General features: G+C 38.6%; 1 protein-coding gene across 1 annotated transcript; it reads left to right on the forward strand.

The window, feature by feature from the left end:
• The first annotated feature begins 12172 nt into the window (after positions 1-12172).
• Positions 12173-13320, forward strand: LOC101101393 (olfactory receptor 8S1-like). The gene has a single exon (XM_003988656.2). It carries the CDS (start codon positions 12243-12245, stop codon positions 13203-13205), a length of 963 nt encoding a protein of 320 aa, XP_003988705.2. The 5' UTR covers positions 12173-12242; the 3' UTR covers positions 13206-13320.
• The last annotated feature ends 6761 nt before the right edge of the window (positions 13321-20081 follow it).

The following is a 20081-nucleotide window of genomic DNA, read 5'->3' on the forward strand; positions in this document are numbered from 1 at the left end:
TACAGGTAGCAAACTGGATGGAGATGATTAGGTGTTAGGCTAGAACTGCATGCATGCAGATACCTGTTGAATTGATGTTAAGTAAAATTGGCTGAATGCCTATCTTGTTAAATGCTGACAGATGCCTTAGTATATAATTTAACACCCAGACTCAGTATATCTTATTCTAATTTTTTTTCTATACATAGAGATCGGAATTGAACAAATTATTGAGCAGTCTCAATAATATATAGACAAGAATCATTTTTGACCTATTTTTACCAAAATATGGCATACATACAAAAAGTGCACAGAATATAAGTGTACAACACAATCAATTTTCTCAAAGAGAATATGACCAAAAAGCTGGCAACCAAATCAAGTCGCCCTTTGCAACACGATCCCACCCTCACAAGTAATACGATACCATATATCACTTCTGTCTTCTTTTGCTCTTCACAGAAGTGGAATCATACCATCTAGTTCTTTTTCTTTTGTGCCTGATTTAATGTACTCAATATTGCACTTAGAGAGCTAACTCTTCGGGTATAATGTATTTGTTCATTGTTTATTCTCAGTGTTGCATTATTTTCCACTGTGTGAACGTATAATTTATTCACCCATTTTACTGTTGAAAGATATTTGTGTAGTTTTGGTTTATGGCTGTTATGACTAGTGTAGCTGTCAGTATTCTTGTACACATCCCTTAACGAGCATAGATACTTTTGTTTCGCTTTGTTTTAGTATACACCTAGAGATGGCTTTGTTTGATAATACGGTATACATCATACTTCCAAGAACTTTCCCTTTATGGTTGTAAAATTGTATATTCCCATAGTAGTTTATAAGAATTCCAGTTGCTCCGTAAAATACACATGGTATTTTTATGTTTTTCATTTCATAATTCTAGTGGGTGAGTTGTGATTCCATTTCAGGCTGTACTTTGCATTTCTCTGATGGCTAATAAAGCTAAGCACCCTTTCCTCTGCTGCCCTGTGGACTGACTTTCATTCTCTTAATGTTGTTCTGATGAAGAGAAATTCTTAATTGTAATAAACCCCAATTAATCATTTTTCCTTTATAATATACTTGCTATTTTTGTGCTGTGTTAAAATTTTTTTCCTTACTCTTAGTTTATGAAAATATTCTGGTTTTTTTTAAGCTTTAGTGCTTTATTATAATCCACCTGGAATTGCTTTCTGTGCATAATGTGTGATAAAGGTCAAGATTCATTTTTTCCAAATGGAAATGCATTTACCCATCACCATTTATGTTCCCACTGCACTGTAATATTGCTTTTATCATAAATCATATATATGTGTGGGTCTGTTTCTGAATCTTCTTCCATTTTGTTCCATGATTAGTTTGTCTGCTTTTGTACCAATAACAAACTATGTTTACTATTGTATCATTATAACAGGCTTCGAAGTTTGGAAGTAGAAGGGTTCCTTGTAACACAATTCTTCAGGATGTGCTTGGTTCTTTGTATTTTCAGACAAATTTTTAGAATCAGCTTATCAACAGCAAAAACGTCCAGGATTTTGATTGTGTCTGAATCTATAGATCAGGTTGAAAAGGGGTGGCACCTTCACAATATTGAGTCACCCAATTAACCAAGTTATAACTTTCCATTTAATTAGGTCTTTTTAATTTCTCTCAGAAATATATTATAGCTTTTATTATAGAGGTTTTTTGTACCTTTTGTGAAATGTATTATTGGGCATTTAATGTTTTTTAACTTATTTAAGCAGTATTATTTTTAAATGTTATTCTATGTGTGATTTTAAACTTTTTTTTTTTTCAACGTTTATTTATTTTTGGGACAGAGAGAGACAGAGCATGAACGGGCAAGGGGCAGAGAGAGAGGGAGACACAGATTCGGAAACAGGCTCCAGGCTCTGAGCCATCTGCCCAGAGCCCGACGCGGGGCTCAAACTCACGGACCGCGAGATCGTGACCTGGCTGAAGTCGGACGCTTAACCGACTGCGCCACCCAGGCGCCCCTCTATGTGTGATTTTATTGGTATGGAAAAACATAATTTATTTTTATGTATCAGTGAACTTGTTAAATTCATTCCTTAATTTTAAGGGGTTTTTTTTTGTAGATCAACTTTTTCAGATTAAGAAAGTTTTCTTTCCTTTTCATAGTTTGCTAAGTATTTTATGCATAAATTATGTCAAGTTTTATCAAATGGTATTCCTGTATCTATTGAGCTATCATCTAGATTTTCTAATTTTATTAGTTAGAAAGGTCAATTCTATTAGTTGATTTTTAAAGATAAAACTTCACGGGGCAGCTGGGTGGCTCAGTTGGTTAAGTGTCTGACTTCAACTCAGGTTGTGATCTCATGGTTTGTGAGTTCGAACCCCACATCAAGCTCTGTGTTGGCAGCTCAGAGCCTGGAGCCTGCTTTGGGTTCTGTGTCTCCCTTTCTGTTTGCTCCTCTCCCATTTGTGCTCTGTCTCTCTCAAAAATAAGTAAACATTAAAGGTAAAACTTCACATCAGTTTTATTATCAAGATTTAATAGATTCATAAAAAGAATTAAGATGCATCCTCTCTTTTCTATTCTGTGGAAGAATTGTGTAATATTGGTTGTTACTTCTTCATATATTCATAAGAATTCACTATTAAACTAATATGATTGGGGTTTTCTTTCTAAGAGCTTTTTTAAAATAATGAATTCAAGTTATTTAATACCTATTAAATGATTCAGACCTCTGCTTCTTCTGCCAGACTTGAAAAAAATGTGTTTTTAGAGAAATTGGCCCAGTCACATAAATTCTCAGATTTGTTAACAATTAAAGTGGCTCATAATATTCACTTTATTATCTTTTCCATGTCTATACTATATGTATTGATATCCTACTTTTCACTCTGATTTGTATATATCCAATAAAGTGTTAATATCCAAAATATATAAAGAACTTAGACAACTCCACACACACACAAAATAAGAATCTAATTGAAATGGACAGAAGGGGTGCCTGGGTAGCTTAGTTGGTTAAACATCTGACTTCTGCTCAGATCATGATCTTGGGGTTTGTGGGTTCAAGCCCTGTGTCAGGCTCTGTGCTGACAGCTTGAAGCCTGGAGCCTGCCTAGGATTCTGTGTCTCCCTCTCTCTCTGACCCTCCCCTGCTCATGCTTTGTCTCTTTCTCTCTCAAAAATAAATAAATTTTTTTTAAAAATGGACAGAAGACATTAACAGACATTTTCCCAAAGAAAACATACAGATAGCCAACAGACACATGAAAGGATGTTCAACATCACTCATCATCAGGGACATGCAAAGCAAAACCACAATGAGATGTCACCTCACACCTGTGAGAATGGCTAAACTCAGCACAAGAAACAAGTGTTGGCGAGGTTGTGGAGAAGAAGAAAGCCTCATGCACAATTAATGGGAATGCAAAGTGGTGCAGCCACTATGGAAAACAGTGTGGAGGTCCTTCAAAAAATTAAAAATAGTTTTCTGATATGATCCAGTGATTTCACTGGTGTTGGGCATTTACCTAAATAAAAGCATTTTTCACAGAAATAGAATAAGGAATCCTAAAATTTGTATCGAACCACAAAAGACCCCAAAGAGCCAAAAAAATCCTGAAACAGAGTAACAAAGCCAGAGGCATCACATTTGCTGATTTCAACTTTACTACAAAGTTATAATAATTGAACAGTATGGTGTTGGCATAAAAATAAACATGTATACCAATAGAACAAAATAGAAAGCCCAAAATTAACCTTCTGCATATACTGTCAACTGATATTTGACAAGAGAACGAAGAACTCCAAATGGGGAAAAGATAGCCTCTTCAACAAATGGTGCTGGGAAACCAGATCACTATAAGCAGAAAAACAAGACTGGACCCCTATCTTACACCACTCACAAAAATTAACTCAAAATGGATCAAAGATTTAAACATAAGACCTGATACTGTAAAACTTCTAGAAGTAAACATAAGGAAGAAGCTCCTTGACATTAATCTGGGCAATGATTTTTTAGGTGTGACACCAAAAGTGCAAAAATCAACAAGTAGGACTACATTAAAATCTAAAAGCCTTTGCCCAGCAAAGAAACCATCAATGAGGTGAAAAGGCAACCTACAGAATGAGAGAACATTTTTGCAAACCATATACTGGATAAGAGGCTAATAACCAAAATGTATAAAGAATTCCTACAACTTAATAACCAAAAAGAAAAACAAACCAACCTGATTTTAAAATGGTCAGATAACCTAAATAAACATTTGTCCAAAGAAGACATACAAATGGACAATATGTACATGAAAAGATGCTCAACATCACTAATCATTAGGTAAATGCAAATCAAAACACCTAACACCTACGAGAATGGCTATCACGAAGAAGAGGAGATAACAAGTGTTGGTCAGGCAACAACAGATGTTGGCGAGGATGTGGAGACAGAGGATCTCTTTTGCACTGCTGGTGGGAATGTAAGCTGGTGCAGCCACTCTGGAAAACAGTATGGGGGTTCCTCAAAAAAATTAAAAATAGAACTACCCTACGACCCAGCAATTGCACTACTAGGTATTTATCCAAGGGATATAGGTATACTGTTTCAAAGGGACACATGCACCCCAATGTTTATAGAAGCCTTATAAACAATAGCCAAAGTATGGAAAGATCCCAAATGTCCAACGATGGATAAATGGATAAAGAAGATGTAGTAAATATATACAATGGAGTATTACTTGGCAATCAAAAAGAATGAAATCTTGCCATTTACAACGATGTGGATGGAACTGGAGTGTATTATGCTAAGTGAAATTAGTCAGAGAAAGACAAGCATCATATGACTTCACTCATATGAGGACTTTAAGAGACAAAACAGATGAACACAAGGGAAGGGAAGCGGAAATAATATAAAACCACGGGGGGGAGGAGACAAAACATAAGAGACTCTTAAATATGGAGAACAGAGGGTTACTGGAGAGGTTGTGGGAGGGGGGATGGGCTAAATGGGGAAGGGGCACTAAGGAATCTACACCTGAAATCATTGTTGCACTATATGCTAACTAACTTGGATGTAAATTAAAAACAAAACAAAACAAAACAACAAGTGAGGGTGAGGCTGTGGAGGAAAGGAAACCCTTGTACACTGTTGGTGGGAATGTAATTTAGTTCAGCCACTGTGCAAAACAGTATGGAGGTTCTTCAAAAAATTAAAATAGAACTATCATATGATGCAGTAATTCCACTTCTGGTATATACCCAGAGGAAATGAAATCAATATCTGGAAAAGATATCTGCACCCCCTTATTCATTGCAGCATTATTCACAATAGCCAAGACAGAAACAAACTAAATATACATCAGTGGAAGAACATATGAAGAATATATATATATTATTATATGTATATGTGTGTGTATACACACATACATATACACAGATGATAATATATATATACATACATATAATATATACACTCATACACACACACATATATACATACACACAGAGAATATTATTCAGCCACAAGAAAGAAGAAAATCCTGCCATTTGCAACAATATGGATGGCCCTTGAAGGCATTATGCCAAATGAGATATGTTAGACAGAAAAGGAAAAATCCTGTATGATATCACTTACATATGAAATCTAAAAAAAGCGAAACTTGTAAAATGAGAGAATAGAATGGTGGTTACAAGAGGTTGAGGGGATGGAGAAATTGGATAGATTTTGTTTAAGGATACAAATTTGCAACCAGTAGATAAATAAACCCTGAGGATCTAAAATTCCTTACTGTGATTATAGGCAACAGTACTGTATTGTTACAAACATCAAACTTGCTAAGAGATTAGCTCTTGATCCCACCACAAAAAAAAAAAAAAAAATTATAATTATGTGACATATATATTTTAATTTACTAAGTAATTATGATTATATATTATATATTATAATTATTCAGCGTTAATACTTCAATGGCACTCATATTGCAATATACGAATGTATCGATCAACACATTTACACCTTAAACTTATACGATGTTACGTGTTGATTATATCTCAAGTTTAAATTTTTTTAATAAAAATAGAAACTTTTTTTGTCCGCTCCCCAGGCTCCAAAAATGTAAACATTTTAAAGAAAAAATTTCATATAAGCTGAGAAATTTCTCATTAATGTCCAACAACTCATCTTCAGAGATAAAGATGCCTCCCATGAGGATGTGAGGCTGGACCTGGGATCATGTTAGTCTCCACACTGCTCTTTGCCATACTACTGCATAGAATGAGGCTTCACAGATGCATCCAATGAGTCAGATAGTTGAATAAGTAACCGTTTCTGATTTTTTAATAGATTTAATCAGAAAATGTTCGGCCCAGCTGTTTAAAGACACAGTTCCTTATGATGTGGGAAAGTCACCTGTTAGGTTAATTATATCTCACTATATACCTTCCTTAATAATTTCCTAATAAGTGGCCAGCAGGAAAAGACTTCCCGGCTTGCCTACTTTCAAAGGCCAGTTAAAACTTCATCCCTAAAGTTCTATAGCCTATATCTGTGAGAATCCCCTAGGACTTCTACAAACTTCACTCTTCCAGTTAATGAGCTTAAAGTTTGGCTTCAGACCATGACCTCAGGGATTACAGCTTCCTTGCACTGCTGAGATCCACCAGACTATCTGATTCCCTTCGGCTAGATTGTATCTGAAAAGCACTCAATTCACTGATATTCTTTGTCCAGTGTATAAACTCAGAAAGATACGTGAGTAGTAGCCTCTGTGATTGGGTCTGACATGACATGAGAGAAGTCTCTCTTGTGCTCCTTTCAGAATTTGAATGTTTCCCACTGTATTTAGTGAGTGAGAGTAGACATTTTCCTTCCCTCCTGGAAGCTTGTGGATAGAAAACATGTATGCATTCTAAAATTAGGCTAGAGAAATAGCGGTTCTCCTGTGCATAGTGAACACCTGACCAAAGATGACTTCTTATACTATGGTAAGACTAGAGCCAGAAGATGACCTTTGTGCCAGAAAAATTCAGACCTCTATGATTTCTCTAAAGGTTCCCCACATTCCCATCTGGAGATTTCCAGTTTCTGTTTTTATCTAGTCTTCTGTACCTACTTGTCTTAGGCAACTCCTTTTGCTTTAAGTTCTCTCATCATCTTTTGCTTGTACTGCAGACTAAGTTACAACCACTAGGACCTTTGTGGATATTTCTCTCCTTTGAGGCTCTTATCCTCAACTGTTTTTAGCATCTACTAAATAAATCCTCTCTCTGCTCTCTAGCATTGAGTCTACAGCGACTATGGAATCTGCATTGGTCTGGAAAACTGAAACCAGGAGCTAAGAGGTTCTCAGTCTGGGGAGGAATGGGTAAAAGCACATCATAGTAGATAGACTTCAGTAGTCTGAGATCCTCCTTCTTCTCTTAGACCCTAAATGCATGTGCTAAAAATAATTTACTTTTCTGATATTATTAACCACTCCATCAACTCTGGTCATCAATATTAGTGGTTAAAGGGGAAGCGAAATAGCAGAAATCAGAGAAGATTTTAAGGAAAATATTGACATATTTGAAGTTTGTCTTCCATGCATACAAACCACAAGAATTTGGCCCTTCTTCCCATTTCAGGTGGCCTCAGAACATCAAAGGTTCTATATTTCCAAAAATAGTTACCCAGACCATCTCTGCCTTGCAGCACTAGACCTGCCTTTCATCCTATCTTCATTAATCTATCTATCTAGTCATGTATATAATTAACTAATATTTTCTGTGTGATTTCACCAAACAGATAACTTTTGAGACTTTTTCTTGGAATGTCTTCTTGAAATGATATAAGATTATTATATCTAAACAAGTTAATAATTTATAATGGAATTGATGTTCTTTGCCTCTCAGAATTGATTGAATCTTAAATTTAGGCAAACGCTAATTTAAGTAAAATGAATTCACAGGAGCATAAACTTCAGCCAAAAATCATAGGATGGATGGTGATAATTATTTGTGATTATTTTTTAAATGACCCAGAAAATGCAATTTCCTGCTTCACTTCTCTTTAAGGTGATATCTGACATAAACATACGAGATAGCAAGAAGCAGCCTATTTGAGAAGTTTCAAACACAGCTTTACAGGCAAAGTGGTAAATAACACATTTTGTGGAAAACGATCCCCCTGGGTTCTACTTTCTTACTTTCCACCCTCCTTTATGTGAGCACTCAAACTTCTCTCTCTTCACCTTTTTCTGAATTTCAAAATAGACATTCAACTTCAATGTGAATTGAAGCCACTGTTCCCTCTCACAAGGTAAGTGAAGAGACTTTGAAATTAGTGCTTAGCTTTCGCTACATGGTTGAAATGAAGCCCTGTCCTCAGTTGGTCACAGTCAGAGGATCTATATTAGGTTCCAGGGGGAGCAAATCATGGAAACTCACAAGTTGGGCTTCCACCTGCCTTCCTGATGGGTTGGCTTTGTGGGTCCTCAGCATAGAACAGAGGTTTTCAAATATCGGGTCTCTAACTCACAGTTGCTCCAAAAGTCCTTGGGTTATGCTGGAGTTTGCTTGGGTTACATGCCAAAAATAAAAATGGGATTGTGGCCAGGTCTCCAATGAGAACAAATATGGAAAAAACTAGAGAGTAAATATGGAGAAAATGGCCAAAATCAAAAAGTAAGTTTTAAATCTTGAGAAATTTTCCAGTTAAAGTAAATGTACTGAATTGACTGTTTACTTTGCTACTGAAAAACAAAAGAAACCATTTATTCCAGTGAGATTTTATAAATTCAGAGACAGCAGGAACTGAACTTTCCTTCTGGTTGTTCATCTTCACTGCAGAATCTGAATTAATCTGAGCTATCATGCTGGGCTGCAAGTTACTCGCCAGATAGAACAGAGAGGTGATTTGAATATGGGTTCTGATAAGGGGTGGGAATATGAGAACTTGTTTAAATAAGAAATAAGAAAAGATGGGGCACCTGGGTGGCTCAGGTGGTTAAGCAACCAACCCTTGGTTTCGGCTCAGGTCATGATCTCACAGATCATAAGATTGAGCCCCACATTGGGCTTTGAACTAACAGTGCAGAGCAGGCCTGGGATTCTTTCTCTCTCCCTCTGTCTCTGCCCCTCCCCCGCTTGCAAGCTCGCTCGCTCACTCTCTCTCTCTCCCCCTCTCTCAAAATAAATTAATAAATAAACAAAAAAAAAGAGAAAGAAAGACGAAAAGAAAGGAAAAGCAGGACATTGGCTCACTCCGCAGGAATAGAGCCTGTTCTCGTGAGTTCTCTGGGCCAGAATAACATGACACTGTGGTGAAATTCCCCGGATGAAAGCTGGGAAATTCAGAGTCAATTCGGAATTCTGGGTGACAGGTTATGATTATTGCAAAGAGTTACATACCAGGAAAGACTCATTAAAGGAAGAGTCTGAGGTTTCAAGCTGGGTATAAAAAAAGTTAACCAACACAAGAACTCAGCTATGAATGCTAGAAATGTATGACTGGAAAAGCAGGACAAATGAGTGTATTCACACAACAGTTCAACAAACATTAGATAAGGTTGTTTGGCCAATCTGTTATAAGTAGGAGGCCTTGCACAAAGTAGACCCATAATATTTTGAATAATTAGGTAAATGAGAGAACTGATAAATTAATGGATAAATCATTGAACAGGAACACAGATGGATAGATTACTGAATTGACAGGGGGGACAATGGAGTGGACACATAAATGTCATGGTTTTAAGCCACCCTCCCAGCATGGACAGAAATTAGCTAGTAAGAATGAGCTGCTCCCTGGGGGAAGGAACCTTTAGGTACCAATTATTACAACAAAAGATAAGTCTTCCGTCTTTGCAACCTTTCTCCACCACTTCCCAGGCATCCTCCAGTTTTGTTTATTTATTTTTTTACTTTTTTAATGTTTATTTATTTTTGAGACAGAGACAGAGCACGAGCAGGAGAGGAGCAGAGAGAGAAGGAGACACAGAATCTGAAGCAGGCTCCATGCTCCGAGCTGTCAGCACAGAGCTCATTGCCAGACTCAAACTCGCCAACCGCGAGATCATGACCTGAGCTGAAGTCGATGCTTAACCAACTGAGCCACCCAGGTGCCCCAAGTTTTGTTTGTTTGTTTGTTTCTTTTTTTTTTTTTTTTACATTTATTTACTTTTGAGAGACAGAGAGGGATAGAGCGTGAGTGGGGGAGGGGCAGAGAGAGAGGGAGACAGAGAATCCCAAGCAGGCTCCAGGGTCTGAGCTGTCAGCACAGAGCCCGATGCCGGGCTCAAATCCACGAACCGTGAGATCATGACCTGAGCCAAAGTTGTATGCTTAACTGACTGAGCCTCCCAGACACCCCACTTTTGTTTATTTCTAAAGTTAGAATTAGAGCTAGGTATATTCCTCTAACAGAGGACATGTCATATTTACTTCATTCTTTCATTCTTTCTACATTTAACAAATCCTGAGCACCCATTATTGCCTTTCATTCTGCTGTATGTTCGGGATTTAAGATAATATGGATGATTAAATACCAAATGTATTCTTCATAAACAAGCAACACATTTGGAGGAAAAAGAAACACTATTCATACATCCTACTAAAAGCCAGAGGAAGATAGATACCCAGGTGAAGGCCCAAAACAGTTCAGAGAGTAAGCGACAAAAGAGAACATAGAGTGAAGAGAAGTAGACATGCTTAAGCAAATGAATGTCAGCCAGTCAGAGTGTAAAAAGCACAGATATGGAAGCTTCACAGACCTGGGAGGGATGTTAAGCTTATCCACTAATCCTCTCAACACCAGAAGTTACCACAGCATTTTCAGATTCAATTTCCATATTCTAAAATTTGAAATAATGCAGCCCCTGAAGTTTTGTTGAGATCTCCCAGTAGAGAAAAAGCTAAACATTTGATAATACCTAGATATAATTGGGATCAGTGAAATAATAGGGATCATTATTTTCCATAATCCATCCAGGCAGGGAAGGAGGTAATCAAGACAGATATATAAGGGAAGAAATAGAAATTAAGGTGAGATGGAAAAATAGGTAGGATTTAGGTCAAGATTTGTAGGGAAAATTTTCAACAGAGTCTCAGCTGAAGTCAAGGCAGAGAATAGGAGAGTAATGAGGGCACCGGGGCAAGTCTGGTCTGACCAGTTCGTGCCTGATTCTGTAGCACAGAGGTAGCAGAACCACCTGGGCAATGCTTAAAATACCCATCACAGAAAAGACCAAGTAAAACAGGTTCTCTGCTGGTAGAGAAATTACTTCAAAAATTGAGTAATCTTTAAATGCCAACCAGATAAGTTTATAATTATTCAGGAGCACTGTAGAATTAAAAGTTCTGGTCATAGGCTTATATAGAGGAGATGCAAATCCTGACTGTTCACACTGAGGAACTTAACAAGTCCTATGAATCTGAATTTTTGGGGTGGGGGAGGGTTAATCTTAAAAATATAGATTAGAAATCTCCTTTCTTTTTTTTTTTTTAATGTTTATTTATTTTTGAGAGAGAGAAAGGGAGCATGAGCAGGGGAGGGGCGAAGAGAGAGGGAGAGAGAGAATCCCAAGCAGGCTTTGAGCTGTCAGCACAGAGCCCGGTGCCGGGCTAGAACCCACTAACAATGAGATCATGACCTGAGCCAAAATGAGGAGTCAGATTCAACCAACTGAGCCACTCAGGCACTCCCAGCAATCTCCTTTCTTAACCCCATTTCCCACCACATGCATATACTCACACACACATACATTTTGAAACTGTCCTTGGAATTAAATAACCAAATACACTAGAGAGAGACACATGCATGGTAGAAATATAATAAATATAGCATGATATCATAAAGTAATATCGAACTCTTACAAGCTTTTGAATGGAGAGTGAAACACTGTGTGACTCAAGAAACCAGAGATGATTAGAATCACTTCCCCAAGAAGTGTATTGGATATAGTTTGACCAGTAGTATTGTAGGTTACCATCAAAGGACAGTTCAAGGAGATGGAACCATTCAGTCATAGACTAAACTGAAAAATTATATGAAGGTCTCCAGAGTTATTTGTGGGAGAGGAGCCACAAGAGTACTAATGGTCTGGTTCAGAGTTCGGGACCTGTGAGGTTGGCAGTCAAGTGAGGGAAGAATCCTGGGAGGGAGGGAGAGTAGATGTTTTAAAAATCCGTGTAAAAGATGAGCACACTGAAGATGTGCATACATGGAATAAAGTAGAGATTCTGAGGTGGCACAAAAAGAAGGTGAACATTTCATGCTTCTTTATGCTTTCATTCCAGTGGAACATCTTCCGTCATGGTCTTGGGAAACCACAGCACCATCACAGAATTCATCCTCCTTGGGCTATCTGCTGACCCTCACACCCAAATTCTCCTCTTTGCATTTTTCCTGGAAATTTACCTCCTGACCATCATGGGGAACCTGATGATGATGATGGCGATTATGACTGATTCCCATCTCCACACCCCCATGTACTTCTTCTTGAGTCACCTCTCCTTCCTGGATCTTTGTTTAACTTCAGTCACTGTGCCCAAGATGCTGGAGAATCTCCTGTCTCAGAAGAAATCAGTATCCATAGAAAGCTGCCTCGCTCAGGCATTTTTTGTGTTTTCCATCGCAGGGACTGAAGCTTTTGTGCTCTCTGCCATGGCCTATGACCGCTATACTGCCATCTGCAACCCCCTGCTCTATGACCAGGTGATGAGTAAACAGTTGTGTGGGGGTCTGGTATGGGTCTCATGGGGACTGGGCTTTCTGGATGCTCTCATTAACACCCTCACGGCTTGCAATTTGGACTTCTGTGAGGCTCGTGTCATACCTCACTTCAGCTGTGAACTGCCATCTCTATTCTCTCTGTCTTGCTCTGATATCTCCACCAACTTTGCAGTCCTGGTGTGCTCTGCCATCATTCATGCCTCTGGAACCTTACTCCTGGTCTTCTTCTCTTACACCCGTGTTATCTCCACCATCCTGAGCATCACCTCCACCTCAGGCAGAAGCAAGGCCTTCTCCACCTGCTCCTCCCACCTCACCGCAGTGAGCTTATTTTACGGCTCAGGTTTTCTTCGCTATCTCATGCCAACCTTAAGTTCCCCGCTGGAGTTAATTTTTTCCATACAGTACAGTGTGGTCACTCCTCTAGTGAATCCCCTTGTCTACAGCTTGAAGAACAAGGAAGTAAAAGCAGCTGTGCAAAGAATGTTGCAAAAAGGTTTACAACAGCTCAGAGAGAAGAGAACAGGTAGATTTGAAGGCTGAAACAGAAAAGGTACCAGATGAGCCCGAAGCATCTCGTAGCAACAGAAAGGAAGCACTCAACAACAACAACAACAACAACAACAACAACAACAAAACCCACAATGATAAGGGTATGTTAAAGGGACACAGGAGCCAAATGAAAGAGACCCGGGTGACTAAGGATGGGACAATTTGAGCAACAAAAGAAACAACATAACATTAGATTATAACCAAAAGCATAAAATCAGTACCTATTATACTAATATAAATAAATAATTGAATAATGAAATAAACGGAAGAGAACAGAAAATCTTCCTCTCAGAAGAATTCCAAATAACTTAGGTAGAAACTGCACTCTCAATGAAGTGTAGAGCGTACCTGCCTACTCCTTAAATGTGGGCTGAACATAGTGTATTGGACCCCTTCTAAAGAATACGGTGTGACAAGGGGGAAAAAAGTGGAGAAACCTGACAAATGCTACCTAAGACAAATGACCAAGGTTAATATCAGCAATGGTTAAGTCATGTTGATAGTATGTACTTTCGATATGATGTGATGACTGACAATGGTACTTCACTTCTGTGGTCCCCATCTCCCAAACCCATAACACTAATATAACCATGAGAAAAACATCAAATAAAACCAAATTGATGGGGTCTGTACAAAATATCTGACTAGTACTCCTTAGGACTGCCAGTGTCATCAAAAACAAAGTCTGAGAACTATCACAATCAAGAGGTGCCTAAGGATACAAGAATTAAGTGTAATGTGCTCTCCTGGATAGAATCTTAGGATAGAAATTGGACTTTAGATAACAACTAGGGAAATATGAATACATTATGGACTTTAGTAATAATTTATCAATATGGTTCATTAATTATGATAAGTATACCATACTAATGTAAATAAAATGCTAATAATAATGAAGACTGGATGGGGGCATATGGGAATGCTCTGTACTATCTTTGCAATTTTTATATAAATCTAAAACTATTCTAAAATTAAAATTTCATTTAAAAAAAATTCTCCTTCTTGATCTTAGTCGGAAAGCTCTCAGGTTTTTCCCCATTGAGGATGGTATTAGCTGTGGGCCTTTCATATAGGGCTTTTATCATGTTTATGTTCATTCTATCCCTGCTTTCTTGAGGGCTTTTATCAAGAAAGGATGCTGTATTTTGTCACATGCTTTTTCTGCTTCTATTGAAAAGATTATGTGGTTCTTATCCTTTCTTTTATTAATGTGATATATCACATTGATTGATTTATGAATATTGAACCAGACCTGCAGCCCAGGAATGAATCCCACTTGATCATGGTGAATAATTCTTTTATTTTTTTAAGTGTATTTGTTTGTGTTGAGAGAGAGAGAGGACACAAATGGGGGAGAGGCAGAGAGAGGGAGATAGAGAGTCTCAAGCAGGCTCTGCACTGTCAGGGCAGAACCTGACTCCAGGCTCAAACTCATGAACTGTGAGATCAAGACCTGAGCCTAAACCAACTGCTGGATGCTTAACTGACTGAGCCACCCAGGCACCCTTGGTGAATAATTCTTTTAATGTACCGTTGAACTTCCCATCTCCAATCTCATCATCCATGGTAATCAATGTTGTGACCAGCACGGATCAGTTAATTCATGACAAGTACCACATGGTCCAAGGCATTCTGAATATTTCTCCAGACTATTCTGGTGGATGGTGAGATATTCTTACGCTAAAGCTTGGGAGGATGTTTTAAATCTTCTAAAATACTTAGAGTTAAATATCCGTTAAAAAAAATAATTCTTTGGGGCGCCTGGGTGGCGCAGTTGGTTAAGCGTCCGACTTCAGCCAGGTCACGATCTCGCGGTCCGTGAGTTCGAGCCCCGCGTCAGGCTCTGGGCTGATGGCTCGGAGCCTGGAGCCTGTTTCCGATTCTGTGTCTCCCTCTCTCTCTGCCCCTCCCCCGTTCATGCTCTGTCTCTCTCCCAAAAATAAATAAAAAACGTTGAAAAAAAAATAATTCTTTTTTGAAATGGACTACCACCAAAAACATAAGTTTGATATGTCATTGTACTTGAAAGCATTTCTCATTTTTTACTCTATCCCTTCTCTGTTGGCTAATTTTATGTCTCAATTTGGCTGGGCCATGATGCCAAGATAGTTGGTCAAACATTATTCTGGATGTTTCTGTGAGGATGTTTTTGGATGGAATTAACATTTAATTTTCACAGATTTAGAGTAAAGTAGATTGCCCTCCATAATATGGGTGGGCCTTGTCCAATCAGTTGCAGGATCAAATAGAACAAAAGGCCGCCCTCCCCTGAGCAGGAGGGAATTCTTCCAGCAGACTGCCTTTAAGCTTCATTTACAACATCAGTTCTACCTGGTTTACCAGCTGATTGTTTCTGGACTTGAGCTGCAGCTCTTTCCCAAGTCTCCAGTCTGCCAACTTCCTCCATCAGATTTTGGAATCACCAAGCCTCCACAATCACATAGGCAAATTCCTTAAAATAAAACTTATTCTATACACAAATACAAAGCCTACTCTTTCTATTTCTCTGGAGAAGCATGACTAATACACCCTCCTAACCAGGTGCAAGAGGAAGAAGTTCCAGTAAACTGTTAGAGGAAAAATTATCCATGATTAGATGCACTGGAGAGGGTACAATGAACAGTTATTCTGTACCCATGTCACCCCTCCCCAAAGGGCACAGCTCAGTGCCAAGAGAGACCTTCTCAGCCCATAATTTCTCCCATGGAGGAAAATGGGAGCATGTGAGTAAGCACCTGTCTTCCCCAGCTGTATGGGATAAGAAGGAGGCCAACTTCTTTCTTGCCTCCTCCAGAATACTAAGGTGTGCTACATGACTATGAATGAAGGGCCTTGGAGAACAGCAGCCAGTTGCTCTCAGAGGGCATCAGAGACATAGGTCCCACTAACCACTTCACAGATACCACCAAGAAGACAGCCTATGAGCTGCTAGTGATACCTCACCTGTGGATCCCCCCCACCTGGCCCATGGGCACCCCCAACATTCCAGATGCCTAACACACATACCCTACCACCCTGTAGCTGTCACCCTGTGTGGTCCCCAATGGCAACAAATATAAGCCTTTGCAGACAGCTAGTGAGAAAATGTAGAAAAATGGCACAACTCTATAGGACTAAGAAAATGCGTGGATACTGATGCATTCAGCATCGGTGCATTCAACACTGCCCTAGGGAAAGCAAACAGGAGGCTGTTGGTACCCACCCTGGCTTTGCAGGATCAAAAAAAGGCAAACAATTTTAAGAATTCTGCCTAAGAGGAAGCAAGAAGCATAGAGTAGGTGTATCCATAGAAAAACTCAGAGAAAGCCTCAAAATACCTAGAAGGCCAACACAAGGTATTTCTCTCCTGAAGGCAGGGCAGTAGAGACTGGAGGAGGTGACTGAGTCTTCAAATGCAAAGACAACACAAGACATCAAGGAATAAGAAAAATCAAGGAAACCTGACACCACCAAAGGAACAAAATAATTTTTCAGTAACCAACCCAAAGGACTGGAGATCTATGATTTGCCTTATAAAGAATTCAAAATAGATGTTTTAAGGAAGCTCAATAAGCTACAGGAAAACACAGAAAGACAATTCAAGTAAATCAGGAAAATGATACATGAACACAGTAAGAGCTTTCGCAGAAAGGTAGAAATTATTAAAAATAATTCAGCTTCTTCTGGAGCTGAAGAATACAATGAATGAAATGAAAAATGAAATAGAGACCATCAACAGCCAACTGTTTATCAGTAAGGTCAACAGTAGACTGGTCAACAGTAGACTATTAGTAGTTAAGTTTAGGAGGAGTCAAAAGCTATATGCAGATTTTTTACTGACTCGGGTTGTTAAAGGGTCAACTATAAATAAAATCAGAAATGAAAGAGGAGATGTTACAATTGATACAACAGAAAAACAAAGATTAAAAAAGACTACTATGAATAATTATATACCAACAAATTACATAGCCTAGAAGAAATGGAGAAATTGCTAGACATATGTCACCTGCCAAGACTGAGTCATGAAGAAATATAAAATCTAAACAGACCAATAACAAGGGATTGAATCTGTAAGCAAACCTCTCAACAAAGAAAAGCTTATGACCTGATGCTTTTATTGTTGAATCCTACCAAATATTAAAATAAGAGGTCATACCAATCCTTCTCAAACTCTTCCAAAAAACTGAAGAGGAGGGAACATTTTATAATAACAGCATTACCCTAATACCAAAGCCAGACAAGGATACTACAAGAAAATTACAGGCCAATATCCCTCATTAAAATAGATACAAAGACCCTCAATCAAACACTATCAAACTGAATTCAAGAACACATTAAATGGATCGTACATGGGGCACCAGGGTGGCTTAGTCAGTTAAGCATCCAACTTCAGCTCAGGTCATGATCTTATAGTCTGTGAGTTCAAGCCCTGCATCGGGCTCTGTGCTGACACCTCAGAGCCTGAGCCTGCTTCGGATTCTGTGTGTCTCCCTCTCTCTCTGCCCCTCTCCCACTCATGCTCTGTCTCTCTCTCCCTAAAACAAATAAATAAATATTTTTTTAATTTTTACTTTTTGTTAATGTTTATTTATTTTTGAGACAGAGAGAGACAGAGCATGAACGAGGGAGGGTCAGAGAAAGAGGGAGACACAGAATCTGAAACAGGCTCCAGGCTCTGAGCTGTCAGCACAGAGCCCGACGTGGGGCTTGAACTCACGAACTGCGAGATCATGACCTGAGCCGAAGTCGGACGCTTAACCGACTGAGCCACCCAGGCGCCCCAAATAAACATTTTTTTTAAAAGCATCATACACCACAATCAAGTAGGATTTATTCCAGAAATGCAAGAATGGTTCAATACTGAAGATCAAAAAACATGATATACACCACATTAACAAAAGACAGAAAACCTATGATCATCTTAATACATGCAGAAAAAGAATTTGACAGTATTGAACATCGTTTCATGAAAAAACTCTCAACCGATAAGGTACAGAAGGAATGTACCTCAACATAACAAAGACCATCTATGGTAAGTCCATAGCTAATATCACACTTAATGTGAAAACAGAAAGTTTTTCCTCAAAGAATAAGATGAAGACAGGTGCCTACTCTCACCATTACTATTCAACATAGTTCTGTAAGTCTTAGCCAGAAAAAATCGGTAAGAAAAAGAAACAAAAGGCATCCAAATCGGAAAGGAAGAAGAAAAATTGTTTCTGTCTGCAGATGAGGTGATCATACATATGAAAATACTAAAGACTCCACCAAAAAGCTACTAAACTAATCAATTAATTCAGTAAAGGTGCAGGACACAAAATCAACATATAAAAGTTAGTTTATGGTCAACTAATCTTCAACAAAGCAGGAAAGAATATCTAATGGAAAAAAGATGGTCTCTTCAACAAATAGTGTTGGGAAAATAGGACAGCAACATGCAGAAGAATGAAACTAGACCACTTTCTTATACCACATATAAAAATAAATTAAAAATGGATGAAAGAGCTAATGTGAGACAGGAAACCAGCAAAATCCTAAAGGAGAACACAGGTAGCAACCTCTTTGACCTTGGCCATAGCAACTTCTTACTAGACAGGTCACCAGAGGCAAGGGAAACAAAAGTAAAAATGAACTATTGGAACTTCATCAAAATAAAAAGCTTCTATACATTGAAGGAAACAATCAATAAAACTAAAAGGCAACTAATGGAATGGGAAAAGATATTTGCAAATGACCTAATAAAGGCTTAGCATTTACAAATCTATAAAGAACTTAGTAAACTCAACACTAAAAAAACAAATAATCCTTTTAAGAAATAGACAGAAGGGGAACCTGGCTGGCTCAGTTAAGTATCCGACTTCGGCTCAGTTCATGATCTCACAGTTCGTGGGTTCGAGCCCTGTATTGGGCTCTGTGCTGACAGCTTAAAGCCTGGAGCCTGCTTCAGATTTTGTGTCTCCCTCTCTCTGCTTCTCCCTCACTCACACTCCCTCTCTCTCTCAAAAATAAATAAACATTAAAAAAAATTTTTTTTAAAGAAATGGACAGAAGACATGAATAGACACTTTTCCAAAGAAGACATCCAGATGGCCAACAGACATGAAAAGATATGCAACTGATCATCAGGGAAAAATACAAATAAAAACCACTATGAGGGGCGCTTGGGTGGCTCAGTCAGTTAAACATCGGACTTCTGCTCACGACATGATCTCACGGTTTGTGGGTTCAAGCCCCGTGTTGGGCTTTGTGCTGGCAGTTCAGGGCCTGCAGTCTGCTTCAGATTCTGTCTCCCTCTCTCTTCACCCCTCTCCCACTGGCTCTTTGTCTCTTTTTCTCTCTCTCTCAAAAATAAATAAACATTAAAAAAAAAATTAGGGGCCTCTGGATGGCTCAGTCAGTTAAGCGTGTCTTCAGCTAGGTCTTGATCTCACTGTTGCAGCCTGAGTTGCAGCCCTGCGACCGGCTCTGGAGCTTGTTTCAGATTCTCTCTCTCTCTCTCTCTCTCTCTCTCTCTCTCTCTCTCTCAAAAATATACATTAAAAAAAATACATATACATACACACACACACACACACACACACACACACACACACACATGCACACATTAAAGGGGTGCCTGGGTGGCTCAGTTGATTGAGTATCTGAGTCTTGATTCCGGCTCAGTTATCATCCCAGGGTCGTGGGATGGAGCCCCGCATCTGACTCTGTGCTGAGAGCACAGAACCAGCTTGAGATTCTCTCCATTCTTCACTCTCTGCCACTCACACTCTGTGTGTGTGTGTCTCTCTCTCTCAAAATAAATAAATAAAAATTAAAAATAAAAAAAAATAAACATTAAAAACTTTTTTGTTTAAAAATTAAGAAAAAAACAAAACGTGATGAGATACC

Source organism: Felis catus, chromosome B4 (assembly GCF_018350175.1).
Source record: "Felis catus isolate Fca126 chromosome B4, F.catus_Fca126_mat1.0, whole genome shotgun sequence".
NCBI lineage: Eukaryota > Metazoa > Chordata > Mammalia > Carnivora > Felidae > Felis > Felis catus.

What these genes read in the sequence shown, in the direction of transcription:
- LOC101101393 (XM_003988656.2), top strand. Translation starts at nt 12,243, where the DNA reads ATGGTCTTGGGAAACCACAGCACCATCACAGAATTCATCCTCCTTGGG.